Source organism: Tachyglossus aculeatus, chromosome 20 (assembly GCF_015852505.1).
Source record: "Tachyglossus aculeatus isolate mTacAcu1 chromosome 20, mTacAcu1.pri, whole genome shotgun sequence".
NCBI classification, from domain to species: domain Eukaryota; kingdom Metazoa; phylum Chordata; class Mammalia; order Monotremata; family Tachyglossidae; genus Tachyglossus; species Tachyglossus aculeatus.
Genome location: NC_052085.1, coordinates 3414425 through 3434657, shown reverse-complemented (window position 1 = coordinate 3434657; position 20233 = coordinate 3414425). Strand labels below are relative to the sequence as shown.

General features: G+C 48.0%; 1 protein-coding gene and 1 non-coding gene across 2 annotated transcripts in view; one reads left to right on the top strand and one right to left on the bottom strand.

Moving 5' to 3' along the window:
• Positions 1-11610, top strand: part of UBL3 (ubiquitin like 3) — a 99614-nt gene extending 88004 nt beyond the window's left edge. The window contains exons 4-5 of the mRNA XM_038761844.1: positions 9020-9097; positions 9417-11610. Coding sequence (XP_038617772.1) covers positions 9020-9097; positions 9417-9469 — 131 coding nt within the window. The 3' untranslated portion in view covers positions 9470-11610. The remainder of the gene's footprint in view (positions 1-9019; positions 9098-9416) is intronic.
• LOC119941734 lies at positions 2522-2628 on the bottom strand. Its single transcript, XR_005455314.1, has one exon. It is a non-coding gene; the product is annotated as a U6 spliceosomal RNA (small nuclear RNA).
• Positions 11611-20233: the final 8623 nt, after the last annotated feature.

Genomic DNA, 20233 nt, shown 5'->3' with positions numbered 1-20233 from the left:
GAAGATCAGCCGTCAGAACAAATAGAATTAAAGCTAGAATTTCGTAGCCTAAGTGTCCCCCAAATATGTTGAAGACCATCACCAACTTTCATCTCCTCGCTGACAAATTGCTGTATCGGTCGTAAAATCCAGGTTTAATTGTAACGTAAATTGGTGGTGTCCTAAACTTGACAGACAAGCAGGAATTTCTTTTCTCTGTTAAATGTATTTCTGGCCTGGTACACACTTCCTCTTTTTTTTTTATGGTATTTGTTATGTGCTTACTACGTGTCAAACAGGTTTCTGAGCATTGGCTTAGGACACAGTCCCTGTAGCACGTCCCTCTGCACACAGTCAGCGCCCAATAAATACGATTGAATGAATGAATGCTTCACACATAGTACTTGTCCATATTTATTCTAGTTATTTTATTTTGTTAATATGTTTTGTTTCGTTGCCTGCCTCCCCCTTCTAGACTGGGAGCCCGCTGTTGGGTAGGGACCGTCTCCCTATGTTGCCAGCTTGTACTTCCCAAGGGCTTAGTCCAGTGCTCTGCACACAGTAAGTGCTCAATAAATATGACTGAATGAATGAATGAATGCTTTGCACATAGTAAGCGCTTAACAAATACCATCATTATTATTATTATTATTAGAACAGAAACACAAGACCTGCCTGCCCCCTGCCCATCGGGCGCTTCCACTCTAAAGCTGGAGACAGACAGAGTTCCAGCAAACCTTGAGATTTTTATCTTTTGGCCAGGTAAAGAAGGAACTTCAGTGTCCGTGCCCGACCAACCTACGCAAGGTGGCGGGGGAAAAAGCCAAAGCCGAAGAAAAGAAAGCCGGACTGTGGTGCCCTTTCATCATCATCAATCGTATTTATTGAGCGCTTACTATGTGCAGAGCACTGTACTAAGCGCTTGGGAAGTACAAATTGGCAACATATAGAGACAGTCCCTACACAACATTGGGCTCACAGTCTAAAAGGGGGAGACAGAGAACAAAACCAAACATACTAACAAAATAAAATAAATAGAATAGATATGTACAAGTAAAATAAATAGAGTAATAAATATGTCCAAACATATATACATATATACCCCTTTGTCCGATCTGACTGTCACATTTCAGCCAGTCCCTCTTGGCACGCATATTATCATCATCATCAATCACATTTATTGAGCGCTTACTATGTGCAGAGCACTGTACTAAGCGCTTGGGAAGTACAAATTGGCAACATATAGAGACAGTCCCTACCCAACAGTGGGCTCACAGTCTAAAAGGGGGAGACAGAGAACAAAACCAAGCATACTAACAAAATAAAAGAAATAGAATAGATATGTACAAGTAAAATAGTCATAAATATGTACAAACATATGCACATATATCATCATCATCAATCGTATTTATTGAGCGCTTACTATGTGCAGAGCACTGTACTAAGCGCTTGGGAAGTACAAGTTGGCAACATACAGAGACAGTCCCTACCCAACAGCGGGCTCACAGTCTAAAAGGGGGAGACAGAGAACAAAACCAAACATACTAACAAAATAAAATAAATAGAATAGATATGTACAAATAAAATAAATAAATAGAGTAATAAATATGTACAAACATATATACATATATATATATGTGTATATATATACATATATGTATATATATATACACATATATACATCCCGTCACCTGGCAACTGCGGGACTTTGGGCAAAGTCACTTATTAGAGGTGAAAATAATGCTTCTCGGCTGCCACCCGCCAATTTCACGCCCTTAGCAGGTGCACTGAAGAGGAGGAAGAGAAAATGGGAATCTGCCGTTGGGCAGGGGCTTGAAGCCGTAAGCAGGGACCTGAGAAAGTGCCAGCCTCTCAAACCACCAGCTGCTGGGAGGACGCAGAGGTCTCGGGGTTGCTTGTCTTTTTCTAAGAGAGGCGGGAGAGAGAGCCTCGAGGCAGGAAAGACGTAAAAGAGCAGAGCAGAGCGGAGCCAGGAAAGTGGAATGACGCGAAAGATAATGGAAACTGAATTACAGGACAAGGGCTGGTAGGAGATGAGAGGGAGGATGAGCTGAAACAGAAGAGAGATGAGTGGGAGTCTAAAGGATGGAGAGACTCGGAAAGAGTTACGGCTCTTTATAAATCATCATCATCATCAGTCGTATATATTGAGCGCTTACTGTGTGCAGAGCACTGTACTAAGTGCTTGGGAAGTCCAAGTTGGCACCATATAGAGACAGTCCCTACCCAACAGTGGGCTCACAGTCTAAAAGGGGGAGACAGAGAACAAAACCAAACATACTGACAAAATAAAATAAATAGAATCGATATGTACAAGTAAAATAAATAGAGTAACAAATATGTACAAACATATATACAGGTCTCCCCCTGTCTGTCTCCCCCTTTTAGACTGTGAGCCCACTGTTGGGTAGGGACTGTCTCTATATGTTGCCAATTTGTACTTCCCAAGCGCTTAGTACAGTGCTCTGCACATAGTAAGCACTCAATAAATACGATTGATGATGATGATGATGACAGGTAAAAAAATATGGAACGCTTCACGAATTTGCATGTCATCCTTGCGCAGGGGCCATGCTAATCTTCTCCGTATCGTTCCAATTTTAGTATATGTGCTGCCGAAGCGAGCATCTTCCATCCCTACGGAAGGTCCGTAAAGATTTGCTTCGTCTCTGTCGGGTGATAAATGGGCCAGTGTGTTCCTCTTAGCGTGACTTCCCTAGAGCTTGCTTCTTCGGCGACAGATGGATTTGCTACTGGTGGAGTGAGGTCTAAAACCGTGGAGCGGTCGATCCTGCGGAAACCGGGTCTATTTATTCCAGGTTTTTTAATCCAGCCGGAGATAGATCCCGGAGGGCTCGTCCCCGGCTCTCCTCTCCTGCCGTCGAAACGTTTAAGCGAAGTTGTTTTGGGGAGCTATTTACGCCCACCTCGTTTCATGACCACAGCCCGCAATTCCTGAGCTCCGGTTCCGTTTACTCTGGAAGAGGAGAGAGAAACAACACCCTGGTCATTGTCAGCTCCGGGAAGGCAGGAAACAGCAGGGCCTAGTGGAGAGAGCGCAGGCCTGGGAATCAGGAGGACCTGGGTTCTAGTCCAGGCTCTGCCAATTACTTTCTGTGTGACCTTGGGCGAGTCACTTAACTTCTCTGTGCTTCAGTTCCTCAACTGTAAAATGGGGATATGCGGGACAGGGACTGTGTCTGACCTAATTAACTTGAACCTCTCCCAGCGCTTAGAACTGTGTTTTTGACACACAGCGCTTAATCAATACCTTTTTAGAAAAAAAAAAATGTTTTACCGCAGAAGTACTCTCCCAAGCGCTGAGTACAGTGCCACCCACTCGGGAGGCACCCAGTAAATACCAGTGATGATAAAGCCTCGGCCAGGGCGGGGACGAAAACACGGCCAGCGGGAGACTGCTTTATTCTCCGAAGCTCGTAATTCTGAATTTCCGTCCTTCCGACCCAAGCCAGGAGATCAAGGCTTCCCGAGAACAGAGTTTCTTGTTACTTAATCTCTCTCATCAATCAAGACCAGTGGACAAAATCACTCTTCAATTTCTTAAAAGATAGGTTCCCATTTTCCGTACCTTCCTCTTCACAATAGTGGCAGGGTTGTCTACTTGACTGACAAGCTGCAGCCACAGAAAATTAGGGAGTCACCTAAGAGCTCAGATTTCTTTTCCTTCTCTTTTTCTCTTTAAATTTTGGTTTAGTTTCTCCCCCACTCAAACTATTTCTCACGATTTCCTCACTCCAACTTCCTCCCTTCCCAGCATCAGCCTCGCCAGATTCTAGACTGGGTATGTTGCCAACTTGTCCTTCCCAAGCACTTAGTACAGTGCTGTGCACACAACAAGCGCTCAATAAATACGATTGAATGAATGAATGAATGAAAACCCCCAGGCTATGGTCTGTAATAATAATGATAATAATTGTGGTGTTTGTTAAACGCTTACTATGCACCAGGCACTGCTTTAAGCGCTGGGATGAGTAGAAGCAGATGAGATTGGACACAGTCCCTGTCCCACGTGGGGCCCATAGTCTCAATCCCCATTTTCCAGATGAGTAACCGAGGCACAGAGAAGTGACGTGACTTGCCCAAGGCCACACAGCAGACAAGTGGTGGAGCCGGGATTAGAACCCATGACCTTCTGACTCCCAAACCCAAGCTCCGTTTACTACGCCACGCTGTATTGGCTGCTTGGAGCCCTTCCTCCAGTGGAAGGGCTCCTTCCTCCGCCACTTGTCTGCCCAGAGATCTTGATTGAATGAATGAATGCTTTGCACGTAGTACTTGTCCATATTTATTCTATTTATTTTATTTTGTTAATACGTTTTGTTGCCTGCCTCCCCCTTCTAGACCGGGAGCCCGCTGTTGGGGAGGGACCATCTCTCTATGTTGCCAACTTGTACTTCCCAAGCGCTTAGTACAGTGCTCTGCACACAGTAAGCGCTCAATAAATATGATTGAATGAATGAATGAATGAATCTCACCCCCATCCCCTCTCTGCCTCCATCCCTCCCAGGTTGTGTCCCGGGCCTTCAGTAGCCAACAGAGCCGCTTTTGGGGCCCGAACCTTCCCTGACTCCCGACAGCCTCCAAATCTTAAGCGGCGTTGTCTAGTGGCTAGAGCACGGGCCTGGGCGACACTTAAAAATAAGTGTTTAGCAAATGCCACAATTATTGTTCCTCCTGCCTCCATCCCTCCCAGGTTGTGTCCCGGGCCTTCAGTAGCCAACAGAGCCTCTTTTGGGGCCCGAACCTTCCCTGACTCCCGACAGCCTCCAAATCTTAAGCGGCGTTGTCTAGTGGTTAGAGCATGGGCCTGGGCGACACTTAAAAATTAGTGTTTAGCAAATGCCGCAATTATTGTTGCTCCTGCCTCCATCCCTCCCAGGTTGTGTCCCGGGCCTTCAGTAGCCAACAGAGCCTCTTTTGGGGCCCGAACCTTCCCTGACTCCCGACAGCCTCCAAATCTTAAGCGGCGTTGTCTAGTGGCTAGAGCACGGGCCTGGGCGACACTTAAAAATAAGTGTTTAGCAAATGCCACAATTATTGTTGTTATTAGTGTCCATTTCTTGGCCATTGGGAGCTCTCCGTAAAGCCAGCGTGGTTGCCCTCTTCCTCTCTGTGCCCTCCTTCTGCCTTCTTTCCTCCTTTTCTTCCCACATTTCTTCCCAGAAATGACATGGTGCCTATGAGATCTCCCAGTTGGATCAGGCAAGTGCTCCTTGGGGTTATTCATTCATTCATTCATTCATTCAGTTGTATTTGTTGAGTCCTTACTGTGTGCAGAGCACTGTACCAAGCGCTCGGGAGAGGACAACGGAACAGCAAGCAAGCACACTTCCATGCCATGTGCAGAGCATGTTATTAATTATTTAATCTTCCCAATCATCTGTTGTGGTTCCTAGAGAAGCAGCGTGGCCCAGTGGAAAGAGGCCAGGCTTGGGAGTCAGAGGTTGTGGGTTCTAATCCCGGCTCCGCCACTTAGCTGTGTGACTTTGGGCAAGTCACTTCACTTCTCTGGGCCTCGGTTACCGCATCTGTAAAACGGGGATTAAGCCTGTGAGCCCCCCCATGGGACAACCTGATCTCCTTATAACCTCCCCAGCGCTTAGTACAGTGCTTTGCACATAGTAAGCGCTTAATAAATGCCATCGTTATTATTATTATTATTATTATTCTCTGAGCCTTAGTTCCCTCATCTGTAAAATGGGAATGAAGACTGTGAGCCCCACAGGGGACTACCTGATCACCTTTTATCCCCCCCACCCCCAGCGCTTAGAACGGTGCTTTGCACATAGTAAGTGCTTAACAAATGCCATCATTATTATTATTATTTCCTAAACGCCCAGCACAGTCCACTGCTCGTAGGCCCCCAAGAAATACCATTTCTACGACGGCTAAAATGAGTTTTTGAAAACCCGCTTAAAAAGAAACAGCAGCGTGGCTCAGTGGAAAGAGCCCGGGCTTTGGAGTCAGAGGTCATGGGTTCGAATTCCGACTCCACCACTTGTCAGCTGTGGGACTTTGGGCAAGTCACTTCACTTCCCTGGGCCTCAGTTACCTCATCTGTAAAATGGGGATTAGGACTGTGAGCCCCCTGTGGGACAACCTGATCACCCTGTAACCTCCCCAGCGCTTAGAACAGTGCTTTGCATATAGTAAGCGCTTAATAAATAGTCTTTTAGACTGTGAGCCCACTGTTGGGTAGGGACTGTCTCTATATGTTGCCAACTTGTACTTCCCAAGCGCTTAATACAGTGCTCTGCACACAGTAAGCGCTCAATAAATACGATTGATGAGTAAATGCCATTATTATTAAGAATGGGATTTTCATGACTTCAGCCAACTAGATGATATAATCCCTGAAAGGTTTTCAGTTGCATCAAAGGCTAAGTGTAATAATAAACTGAAATACTTGGTCCTTAAAGGATTTAGAGCTCTCAGCAAACTGTTGATGGGGGGCAGTTGTTTATTTTAAAGGACACTTTTATGGATTTAGTTTGTTTTAGAGCCTTTTCCCCTAGGGGAACAGTTGTTTGGAAGTGAATAGATGTAGTGGGCCTTTTTTTTCCCCTTCTCTTTTTTTGGTCTTGCCACCTGCCGTAGTGGAGTTCTATATAAGGCTGGGTCCATCTGCTTCACTATAGTAAAGTTGTAACTCGTACCACTCAATTCCAGCTCATTAAAGGGGAGGTTTACTTGTTAACCTTCTACTTAAGCGCTTAGTACGGTGCTCTGCTGAGTGTCAGCCCCAGTTTCTGCGTCTTCTATCGCTGTTGTAACCTGCTTTACTCAGTGGCGATCAGATCCCAGCACCTGGAAGCCCGCCTCTCATCTTCTAGACTGTGAGCCCACTGTTGGGTAGGGACCGTCTCTATATGTTGCCAACTTGGACTTCCCAAGCGCTTAGTACAGGGCTCTGCACACAGTAAGCGCTCAATAACTACGACTGATTGATTGATTGAGTCTGGGGGTGTTGTGGCGGGGCGGAGATTTTAAGGGCGACGAGACCCGGGTGGGGCTCGACTTCCCTTGGCTAACGGTGAGTTGGAAAGTCACCGTTTTGGGGCTCCGAACGGAAACGCTCCGGCCCTGTCAGAGCCCCTGCGTGAGTGAGGCTGATGGTCGAACTCAGACCCCAGCGGGACCCCGGCCCCCGCCATGGAGTTGACCCCATCGGCTCCAGGACAGGGGGACCTCCAGGGACGCAGGGGTTAAGCGAAGCTCAGTGGAGCTGCGAGGGCCAAGACGTTTGCACTTACAGGAGGAGGGGGTGGGGGGTCATTTTCCGAATTCCCCGGCTCCCCGAGGCCGATTTAAAAGAGGAAGGCGGAGGACGAGAGTCTTGAGCCTAAGCTGACGTTTCACCCTCTCGCCCAGAAGCACGCGGAGACGCACGCAATCACAGTCCCGAAACAGAGGTCCCGTTCGAATTTTGGCGCTGAGAAATCCAGTCAATCCATCATATTCGTTGAGCCCTTACTGTGTGCAGGGCCCTGGGCGAGTACAACCCAACGGAGTTGGTAGACAGGAGCTTATTAGAGTCGATAAAACTATGAGCCCACTGTTGGGTAGGGACCGTCTCTCTGTGTTGCCAACTTGCACTTCCCAAGCACTTAGAAGCGCTCAATAAATACGACTGAATGAATAAAACTAATTGTATTCATTGAGCACCTACTGGATGCGGAGCACTGAACAACAGACAGAGCGTTCGGGAGAGGTGAAAGACACTCTCCCTGCCCTCGAGGAGCTTACAGCGAAAGGGAGGGCGGTTGTGGGAGCTTCCCTTCCTCTAAGCAGACCAACCGAAGGCAGTGTGACGGTGTACAGCGTGGCTCAGTGGAAAGAGCACGAGCTTGGGAGTCAGAGGTCATGGGTTCGAATTCGGGCTCCGCCACTTATCGGCTGTGTGACTTTGGGCAAGTCGCTTAACTTCTCTGTGCCTCAGTTACCTCACCTGTAAAATGGGGAGTAAGATGGTGAGCCCCCCGTGGGACAACCTGATCACCTTGTATCCCCCCCAGCGCTTAGAACGGTGCTTTGCACATAGTAAGCGCTTCATAAATGCCATCATTATCATTATTATTACTATAATATCGGAAGGTGGTGTCGATGGCGAACCCTCCCGTCTGTTCGCACCCGTGTCTGGAGAGCTCGCAGGCCTCCCCTCCCCACCACGGGCCGGGGGCCGTGCTGAGTCCGTCCTCACGGGACGGGAACGGCCGCCGAGCCCACGCTGTTTTTCACTCCCGAAAATCTGAACAACGTGGGTCTGGGATCTTGCTCCAGGAGATGACAAAGGAGTGAATTAGCGGCGTTTCGGTCCTTGCACTAAAAGCACAGCCCCAAGGCTTGGGGGAACCGCGCCTTCCAGGTTCGAAGATGGACGTTCCCGGTGGCTGCAGGGCATGTTGGTTTCCGGGCCGCCTTACTCTGCCCGCGTCTCCTCCGGCCCAGGCTGACCATCCACGGGAGTGGGGGGCCGGGAGGGGGTCCCCCGAGTCACAGGCTCCCTGCTCTTGCCTCCCCGTCCCCACCCCAGAGACCCCAGCCGCGAGCCGCCGACCCAGCCCCATTCCCGAATTCCCAGGCAGGAGAGCGGGAAGACTGTTTGGACTCTAGGGATGACGGGGAACGCTGAAACAGCTCACCACCTGGGGCTCCAGCGTGAAAAAGCCTGCGCTTTCATCCACAGGTCACGATTAACTGGGTGTGGAATCTTTTCGCGCTCGAGAACGATGAATAAAAATCCCCCCGAATCCAAATGTACCCATTCGGGCACGCCGGCGTTCATTTCCCGGAGGCTGCTGTCGTTGGCCGCCCCCCTCTAAATTCCTCTTTACGCTGTAACCGGGGAAAGTCTCGCGTCGAGCAAGAGGGCAGTCATTTTGACGGAGCCCCGCGAAAGGCTCCAGTCCGGTTAGGAGGTGGTTTCATCTCCGTTTAGTCTGTAATGGTGAAAAAGGCGGATGTGTTTGTAATAAATTACCCTCTATTTTTCACGCAGCATTAAAACTTCCTTTTGGCAAGACAACAGTGATGCATCTGGTGGCTCGGGAGACGTTGCCAGAACCCAACTCTCAAGGTGGGATAAGCTTTCCCCAACCCGCCCCAGCCACTTGGGCACGGGCTCAGGAATATCCCGGTTTTTCTTGGATTATTTTGCGGGGAGGAGGTCGAAGGGAAGGGAGAGGAAGTGGGGCCGGGGCGGGGAGAAACGTCTCGACGGTTTATGAATAGTCCCTGTCAGGCAAGATGCCCCGCTAATCCAAAAAGGGCGTTGATTACCGCCGTCGAATTCAGATCCAGAGTTTGGAAATTATATAGCGGGCAACCGGGCAACGCCTGGGCTTTTCAAATGCCGGTTTCGAGCAGCTGGTGAACGGGTCTTCTCTTCCCCGCAGGTCAGAGGAATCGCGAAAAGACTGGCGAGAGCAATTGTTGTGTGATCCTGTAAGCGGTGTCTGATGTGTCGTCCAAGTGTGCTGTAATATAGTCTTTGTCTTACCTGCTGCTGGAATAGAAGAGAGCCAACACTGCTTCCGGCACCCTTAGGAGCAGAGCGCAGCCTGCCCATAGATGACGGACCTGAACTCTCCCAGGAACGCCGTCACCCTCCCTCTGGGAAGAAGGGAAATAACCAGAACCTTTCCCGTCATGATCCTTTTCGTTCCTCTTCTGGTGTCGAGGTGGAAACGCCTCACCACACGTGGGTTTCCCAGTGCAGTCGATCGCCGGGAAAGAGTGAGCGTTCTCTTCCGTGGCAGAAACCCTCCTGCCGCCCCAGAAATCTTCACGACCAGAGCGAGCGAACCAGGCGTCCCAGACGCGATTTGCACTAAAAATGGCTGGCTTTTTTGGTTTTTTTAAATCCCTCCCCTCCTCAGCAGAATCAGTAACGATAGCCGAGGCCCCCCCCGAGAAACGGCCCACCCCACACGATTCCGCGCTGGGAAACGCTCAATTAGCAGCCGACTCAGAGCCTAAAATAAATCAGTTCATAAGCAGGTAAATCAATAAACCAAACCGGGTAAGGAAACTAATGCTGTCGATGAGTTTTACTGATACGTCAACTTTGGTGGCTGGCCTGCCCTGGCCCGGGATACTATTACCGGACTAAACTGAGCACGACTCCATTTCCCCCCGCAGCAATTGAGAAAACGCAACGTGCCTGTTATTTCCAAATCCTCGGCGGAGGGCCGTGGAGACGAATCCTTTTTCTCTAGGGCCGGCGCTCTTTGGGCGTATTCCAGTGGAGAGCTCCTTCGGTCAGCACAGACCAGGGCAGAGAGTACATAGCCTTAGCCTTAATATGGGAGGGGGATTTCCTGTAGGCTTTTGTTACTGTGCATAAATAGTAGGCGAATCTCATTTACCGATCAATTTTCTGTACTTGAAGATCCAGAAAAAAAAAAGGATGTTTTTCCGTCATCCTGACTCCCCCGAACCTTAGCGTCCGGTGTCCCGCTTACTCATTAGAGACTTCAAAGGAATTCTTAAGATTAAAGGAAAAAACTCTTCGCCATAGTTTTGTTTCTTTATGTACTCTGCGTTTGGTATTAGTGCTTGCAGTTGTATTAAAATCAGAAGCTGATCCCCCCCCCACCCTCCCCGAAGGGCATGTGTAGTTAAAATGATGCCGCCATTTTATTTCCTACCAATAATTTAAAAGTTGATATGCTAAAGAAATTTGCACAGCACTAAAGCATGAGCTAGTTTCATCTAAACCTGTAAAAATATAAAAGATTTTATATTTTTTTTTCCCTCTGGGGAGAAATTCTTCCCGAGTGAAATTACAAATACGTGTAGAGTATATTTAATAAAAATCTTATAAAATACTTAACTCTAGGACTCACATATAGATTGGCGTGTAGCGTATTAGAACGATGTTCCATAGAAATAGCCAAGCCGGCGCGCGAGGAGCCTAACTCTCCACGGCCCTTTCGGGCGTTAGGTGGAATCGTTTTCCAGTGGTCAGGAAATAAGAATAATCAGATTATTTTGTTCATCGTTATCGCTTCGACGAAGAGGCTTTACACCCACCAGGGCTACAAGAGTACCGTTCCTACCGATCAGGACGGGATTTGTCTAGAGGAGGGTTTTAGGACAAAATGTAAATAGAGCTGAACGTTTTCTTCCAGCAACCTGTACCGATAGACTTTGCCCGTCTGTAAACGAAATAAAAGAATATCGCGGTTGGTGCCGGTGGCCGGCCCCGCGCGCGGCCGAGCATCGCAGCGTGGGCCTCGATACCGGACGGGCCGCGGCCGTCTCCTTCGGGCGGTGGTTGGCCGTGACGGAACGCTATTGATTCTTCATGTGCTCCCAGTGACTCTGTTCTGGGTTATTTCTGCCCAGTAGATACTTGGAAAAGATGATGTAGTCTGTGCTATTATTAAAGATAATATATTCGCAGTTGCTAAATATCGTTCTAATGTGAATCCTGTTAACGGAGGCTTATGAAGACTGGTGACTGGCAGTACTTACCGGATTGCATTCATCCCGATAACGGTTTAGTTGGTTTGTTGTTTTTTTTTAAAAAAAAAAATTTTGGCAAGCCGTTGGTAACGATTAAATAATGCACATCTATGGTCCTCATCCCTCCTTCTTTTGTTATCGGAAGCCGAAGAGCGAAGTATCTAGGAAATGGGGGATTTCGTGATGGTCAGGAAGGCCTGTTGTTTTATCTGGGGATTTCCGGGTTGTGTAACTTGTACATTTTCATCAATTCTGAATACCTAGTGATACCTTTCTGAGAGAGTTACCGAACGGGTTCGCAGCTGGTCAAAGTAGAATTCTCCCCCTGATATTTAGGTCGTTAATACCATGTACGCTAGGTAAACAGAGAACACCCCCGATATTTAGATTATTAATACCATGTGTGCTAGGTAAACAAAGAACACGGTGGCATTGGCATTGGCATTGAAGCAGCGTGGCTCATTGGAAAGAGCACGGGCTTTGGAGTCAGAGGTCATGGGTTCAAATCCCGGCTCTGCCAATTGTCAGCTGTGTGACTTTGGGCAAGTCACTTAACTTCTCTGGGCCTCAGTTACCTCATCTGTAAAATGGGGATTAAGACTGTGAGCCCCAAGTGGGACAATCTGATCACCTTGTATCCTCCCCAGCGCTTAGAACAGTGCTTTGCACATAGTAAGCGCTTAACAAATGCCATCATGATGATGATGATGATGATTGGCTCTGCCAATTATCAGCTGTGTGACTTTGGGCAAGTCACTTGACTTCTCTGGGCCTCAGTTCCCTCATCTGTAAAATGAGGATTAAGACTGTGAGCCCCCCGTGGGACAACCTGATCACCTTGTAACCTCCCCAGCGCTTAGAACAGTGCTTTGCACATAGTAAGCGCTTAATAAATGCCATCATTATTATTATTATTTTTGATTCTGTAGGCTGTTTTTGCAGCAGATTCACGGCGATGTTGGCATTAAAGTGACTCCGGCATCTTTGAGGTGGCGGGTTTCAAAGCAAGAGCCCGCGTGGGCCAATACCTGCTCTGTCCCCCTAGTTTGTCGAGGTTTTGGTGAGTCCTTTGGGAGCCCTGGCCTACCTACCCAGTTCCCTGCAGTGTGATCAATCAATCAATCAATCAATTGTATTTATTGAGCGCTTACTGTGTGCAGAGCACTGTACTAAGCGCTTGGGAAGTGGCAACACATAGATGGCCCTGACAAGACCTTTTCGGTGTCCATCTGGGAGGACGCGTGGCCTAGTGGAAAGAACACGGGGCTTGGGAAGCAGGAGATCCGGATTCTAGTCCCGTCTCTGCCCCCGGCCTGCTGTGTGACCTTGGGCAAGTCACTTAACCCCTCTGGGCCTCAGTCTTTGTAAAACAGGGCTAATACTACCGGTCTGTCCCTCCGCTTTAGATTGTGAGCCCCTGACCGGGACAGGAACTGCATCCCATCGAAAGGATCCGTTCACTCGTCCCTTCCCGTCCTATTTATTGGGCACTTCCTGTGTATTCTATTTATTTTATTTCGTTAATATGTTTAGTTTTGTTGCCTTCCTCCCCCTTCTAGACTGTGAGCCCGCTGTTGGGTAGGGACTGTCTCTAGATGTTGCCAACTTGGACTTCCCAAGCGCTTAGTACAGTGCAGAGCACTGTAAATAAATATGATTAAATGAATGAATGAATCACCTGGTCTCAACTCGAGTTTAGAACAGAGCAAGCATGTTATAAGGGTCTTCAGTGTTACAAAAAATGGAAGGGCGTGGCTCAGTGGAAAGAGCCCGGGCTTTGGAGTCAGAGGTCATGGGTTCAAATCCCGGCTCCGCCACTTGTCAGCTGTGTGACTTTGGGCAAGTCACTTCACTTCTCTGGGCCTCAGTTCCCTCATCTGTAAAATGGGGCTTAAGACTGTGAGCCCCACCTTGGGACAACCTTGTAACCTCCCCAGCGCTTAGAACAGTGCTTTGCACATAGTAAGCGCTTAACAACTGCTATCTATTATTATTATTATTATTAATAGTTGGGGCATTTAGCATAGTGCCCTGGGCTCAGCGGTTCCAGTTCCAAGCCATCTTTTACCCTTGAATCGACTCAGTCTCATTCCAAAACGATTGAGGGGCCGGGGGGCCAGCGAGGTTGTCCGTATGGTACAGTGCTCTGCACATAGTAAGCGCTCAATAAATACGATTGATTGACACACTCAGACTCCCTCGATTCCGTTCGGGTTGTACCAGTTTGGCCACGAGGTCCGTAGAATCCGAGTTTATTCGATTGTTCTTTACCAGCGATGCACCGATCGAAGGGACGGTCCTGTCAGCTGGCTGTGATAGGTAATGTTTAATGCAAAACGAGAGGAGAACTGTTTCCTTCATCTGGTGGCGGCCAGATATTTCTTCTCCTCTGGCGTGGTTCCCGTCCTCAGTTTCCCTCCGTTGCGCTCTCGCCTTTCTTATTTCCACAAAACCTCACCGCCGCCCGCGCCGACAGCCAGGCGCAGAATCAGCCCCCCTCATCTCAGGTGTATTGCGGCTGACTTTTGCATCATCAATCGTATTTATTGAGCGCTTACTGTGTGCAGAGCACTGTACTAAATTGCAGAAGGGAAACCTCCAACCTTCTCGGGGGTGGCCAGGCGCACAATCAGCCCCCCTCATCTCAGGTGTATTGCGGCTGACTTTTGCATCATCAATCGTATTTATTGAGCGCTTACTGTGTGCAGAGCACTGTACTAAGTTGCAGAAGGGAAACCTCCAACCGTCTCGGGGGTGGCCAGGCGCAGAATCAGCCCCCCTCATCTCAGGTGTATTGCGGCTGACTTTTGCATCATCAATCGTATTTATTGAGCGCTTACTGTGTGCAGAGCACTGTACTAAGTTGCAGAAGGGAAACCTCCAACCGTCTCGGGGGTGGCCAGGCGCAGAATCAGCCCCCCTCATCTCAGGTGTATTGCGGCTGACTTTTGCATCATCAATCGTATTTATTGAGCGCTTACTGTGTGCAGAGCACTGTACTAAGTTGCAGAAGGGAAACCTCCAACCTTCTCGGGGGTGGCCAGGCGCAGAATCAGCCCCCCTCATCTCAGGTGTATTGCGGCTGACTTTTGCATCATCAATCGTATTTATTGAGCGCTTACTGTGTGCAGAGCACTGTACTAAATTGCAGAAGGGAAACCTCCAACCTTCTCGGGGGTGGCCAGGCGCAGAATCAGCCCCCCTCATCTCAGGTGTATTGCGGCTGACTTTTGCATCATCAATCGTATTTATTGAGCACTTACTGTGTGCAGAGCACTGTACTAAATTGCAGAAGGGAAACCTCCAACCTTCTCGGGGGTGGCCAGGCGCAGAATCAGCCCCCCTCATCTCAGGTGTATTGCGGCTGACTTTTGCATCATCAGTCGTATTTATTGAGCGCTTACTGTGTGCAGAGCACTATACTAAATTGCAGAAGGGAAACCTCCAACCTTCTCAGGGGTGGCCCGGCCGCTCTGACTCTGGAATATTGGTTCGTGGCGGTCGGCCGGTCAGTCAGTGGTGTTTGAGCGCGTACTGTGCGCAGAGCGCTGTACTTAAAGCTTGGGAGAGTACAGTGCAACGGGGTTGGTGGACACATCCACGAGGAGCTCCCAATCTAGAGGAGATGGAGAGAAGTGATGGGTTAAAATTGGCATTGAAATGGTAATGGCCCCGTAATGGACATTTGGGGAGGGGAGAAGGATCCGTGTCCTTGGGCCTAGCTGCTTTCGGGAGTTTTGTTCGCTCATGACCATCGCCAGACTGAGCCCCTTCCTTCCTCTCCCCCTCGTCCCCCTCTCCATCCCCCCCATCTTACCTCCTTCCCTTCCCCGCAGCACCTGTATATATGTTTGTACATATTTATTACTCTATTTATTTTACTTGTACATATCTATTCTATTTATTTTATTTTGTCAGTATGTTTGGTTTTGTTCTCTGTCTCCCCCTTTTCGACCGTGAGCCCACTGTTGGGTAGGGACTGTCTCCAGACGTTGCCAACTTGGACTTCCCAAGCGCTTAGTCCAGTGCTCTGCACACAGTAAGCGCTCAATAAATACGATTGATGAAGATGATGATGATGGGGTGCGCGCCGCCTCCCGCCGTCCGTTTGCTCTCCACCGACGGGTGAACGACGCGAGTCCGCGCCCCAAGTCGCGGCTGGGAGCAGCCCCGAGGGGTTGGCGTGATTTTCCGGGTGGCGAACTAAACCGCTCGGCGACCCGGTTCAGTCGCCGTGGCTCAGTGGAAAGAGCACGGGCTTTGGAGTCAGAGGTCATGGGTTCGAATCCCGACTCCACCACAAGTCTGCTGCGTGACCTTGGGCGAGTCACTTCACTTCCCTGAGCCTCAGTTACCTCATCTGTAAAAATGGGGATAAAGACTGTGAGCCCCACGTGGGACAACTTGATCACATTGTATCCCCCCCCCCAGCGCTTAGAACAGTGCTTTGCACATAGTAAGCGCTTAACAAATGCCATCATTGTTATGGCGCCGGCTTCCAGTCGGGACCGCGGGCCGAGCCGTCTGGGGACGATCGGAAACTTACCGTCGTCGTCAGGTGAGTGACGTGGAGTGGGAAAAATATCTCCGCTGTTGCTTCAACTGAAAAATGGGGGTTCAGTGCGTGTTCGCCCTCCTACTTAGACTGTGAGCCCCATGGGGGACAGGGACTGTACCCAATCTGATTCTCGTATCTACCCCAGTGCTTCCATCAACCGTATTTATTGAGCGCTTACTGTGTGCAGAGCACTGTACTAAGCACTTACCGTCATCATCAATGGTGATATTTATCGCATCTTACTATGTGCAGAGCGCTGTAGTAATAATAATAATGATGGCATTTGTTAAGTGCTTCCTGTTCATTCATTCAGTCGTATTGAGCGCTTCCTGTGTGCAGAGCACTGTACTAAGCGCTTGGGAAGTACAAGTTGGCAACATATAGAGACGGTCCCTACCCAACAGTGGGCTCACAGTCTAGAAGGGGGAGACGGAACAAAACAAAACATATTAACAAAATAAATAGAATAAATAGGTACAAAAAAAATAAATAAATAGAATAATAATGCGCTTAGAACACTGCTCTGCACATAGTAAGCACTTAACAAATGCCATTATTATTATTATTATTACTATGTGCGAAGCACTGTTCTAAGCGCTGGAGGGGGATACAGGGTGATCAGGTTGTCCCACGTGGGGCTCACAGTCTTAATCCCCATTTCCCAGATGAGGTAACTGAGGCCCAGAGGAGTGACGTGACTTGCCCAAAGTCACACAGCTGACAAGTGGCAGAGCCGGGATTAGAACCCATGACCTCTGGCTCCTAAGCCCGGGTTCTTTCCATTGAGCCACGCTGCTTCTGAGCGCTTGGGAGAGCATCAGTCAGTCATTTATTCATTCGTTCAATCGTATTTATTGAGCGCTTACTGTGTACAGAGCACTGTACTAAGCGCTTGGGAAGTACACATTGGCAACGTCGCCGTGACGAAGGGCGGGCTGGCTGAGGCCGGACTGGAATTGTCATGAAGAGGAATGATCACCACGTCATTTATCTATTCTATAGAACTTTATATTATCATATAGTAATACACATATATAACTGTATAGATAACAATATATATACGTTGCCAATATATACGTTGGTTTATATATATATAACTATATATATATGTTGCCAACTTGTCCTTCCCAAGCGCTTAGTACAGTGCTCTGCACACAGTAAGCGCTCAATAAATACGAATGAATGAATGAATGAACATATAGAGATGGTCCCTACCCAACAGTGGGCTCACAGTCTAGAAGGGGGAAACAGAGAACAAAACAAAACCTTAACAAAATAAAATAAATAAAATATGCACTAGTAAAATAAATAGAGTAATAAATACGTACAAACCTATATACATTGGTTAAGCGCTTACTATGTGCTAAGCACTGTTCTAAGCGCTGGGGTAGATGCAAGGCAATCCGGGTGTCCCACGTGGGGCTCATCATCATCATCATCATCAATCGTATTTATTGAGTGCTTACTGCGTGCAGAGCACTGTACTAAGCGCTTGAGAAGGACAAATTGGCAACATATAGAGACAGTCCCTACCCAACAGCGGGCTCACAGTCTAAAAGGGGGAGACAGAGAACAAAACCAAACATACTAACAAAATAAAATAAATAGAATCGATATGTACAAGTAAAATAAATAAATAAATAGAGTAATAAATATGTACAAACATATGTACATATATACAGGTGCTGTGGGGAAGGGAAGGCTCATATTTATTGAGCACTTACTGTGGGCACGCTCAACAAGATCCATTATTACTGTTAATAATAATAATAATGATGCCATTTATTAAGCGCTTACTATGTGCAAAGCACTTGTTCCTTGTGTGTTTATCCCTCTGGGACTTCCGGGGGGATTTGGGGGTGTTCCCCAGGGAAGGGATTTCATTGTCCTGCTTCCCTGCAGCAGGGAAGACTCCATCTCTGGGTCATTGTGAGCTCCTCTGTTCCCCCCACAAGTGACGAGCCTAGCCGAGATCGCCCTCCGGGATAATAATAATCGCATTTATAATAAAAGCGCTTTATAATAAGCGCTTAACAAATACCATCATCATCATTTATTAAGTGCTTACTATGTGCAAAGAAAGCACCGGCGAGTGGTCGGTGACACGGCTTTTACAGAAATGAGAAGCAGCGTGGCGTAGTGGATAAGGCATGGGCTTGGGCGTCAAAAAGACCTGGGTTCTAAATCTGACTTGGCCACTTTTATTTTTTAATTTTTTTTACGGAATTTGTTAAGTGCTTACTATGTCCTACTTCTATTTATTTTATTTTCTATTTATTTTATTTTGTTAGTATGTTTGGTTTTGTTCTCTGTCTCCCCCTTTTAGACTGTGAGCCCACTGTTGGGTAGGGACTGTCTCTATATGTTGCCAATTTGGACTTCCCAAGCGCTTAGTACAGTGCTCTGCACACAGTAAGCGCTTAATAAATACGATTGATGATGATGATGGTGTCCCAGGCACCGTGCTAAGCTCTGGGGTAGGTACAAGCTAATCAGGCCGGATTCAGCCCATGTCCCGCGTGGGGCTCGTAATCTTCATCCCCGTTTTACAGATGAGGCAACCGAGGCTCAGAGAAGTTAAGTGACTTGGCCAAGGTCACGCAGCGTACAGGTGGCGAAGCCAAGATTAGAACCCAGTTCCTTCTGGCTCCCAAGCCAGTGCTGTGTCCCCTAATCAATCAATTGTATTTATTGAGTGCTTACTGTGTGCAGAGCACTGTACTAAGCGCTTGGGAAGTACAAGTTGGCAACATATAAGCCATGCTGCTTGTCTGTTATGTGACCGTGGGTAAGTCACTTAACTTCTCTGTGCCTCGGTTACCTCATCTGTGAAATTCATTCACTCATTTATTCATTCAATCGTATTTATTGAGCGCTTGCTGTGTGCAGAGCACTGGACTAAGCGCTTGGGAAGTCCAAGTCGGCAACATAGAGAGACGGTCCCTACCCGACAGCGGGCTCCCAGTCTAGAAGGGGGAGGCAGGCAACTAAACTAAACATAGTAACAAAATAAAATAAATGGAATAAATATGTGCAAGTACTGTGTGCGAAGCATTCATTCATTCAATCGTATTTATTGAGCGCTTACTGTGTGCAGAGCACTGTACTAAGCGCTTGGGAAGTCCAAGTTGGCAACATATAGAGATGGGCCCTACCCAACAGTGGGCTCACAGTCTAAATTCAGGTTTCTACCCTTTTCTTGTAGATCTGTGCTAACCAGCAGTGGTAGCACTGTGGACCAACAGCTTGAGGAACACCTCAGTATATGCTCGCCTGCAATCAGCTGGTGGGACGTAGTGATCACCTCCGGTTCAGGAGGGAGGATGGGGCAACGGGAAGGGGACAGTTGAGCCCACTGTTGGGTAGGGACTGTCTCTATATGTTGCCAACTTGGACTTCCCAAGCGCTTAGTACAGTGCTCTGCACACAGTAAGCGCTCAATAAATACGATTGAATGAATGAATGAGAGTTGGGTGTGGTGGGGGGGTGGGGGGAGATAGTTTGGACCTGAGGGAGAGAGGAGAGAACAAAACAAACCCCGCAGACGGGGGTCAAAGCCGTCAGAACAAATAGAATTAAAGCTGGAATTTCGTAGCCTAAGTGTCCCCCAAATAAGTTGAAGACCATCACCAACTTTCATCATCATCATCAATCGTATTTATTGAGCGCTTACTGTGTGCAGAGCACTGGACTAAGCGCTTGGGAAGTCCAAGTTGGCAACATCTAGAGACAGTCCCTACCCAACGGTGGGCTCACAGTCGAAAAGGGGGAGACGGAGAACAAAACCAAACGTACGAACAAAATAAAATAAATAGAATAGATAGGTACAAGTAAGATAAATCAATAAATAGAGTAATAAATATGTACAAACATATATACATCTATACAGGTGCTGTGGGGAAGGGAAGGAGGTAAGATGGGGGGGATGGAGAGGGGGACGAGGGGGAGAGGAAGGAAGGGGCTCAGTCACCTTTCATCTCCTCGGTGACAAATTGCTGCATCTGTTGGTTGTAAAATCCAAGTTTAATTGTAACGTAAATTGGTGGTGTCCTAAGCTTTTAGACTGTGAGCCCACTGTCGGGTAGGGACTCTATATGTTGCCAACTTGTACTTCCCAAGCGCTTAGTCCAGTGCTCTGCACACAGTAAGCGCTCAATAAATATGATTGATTGATTGACAGACAAG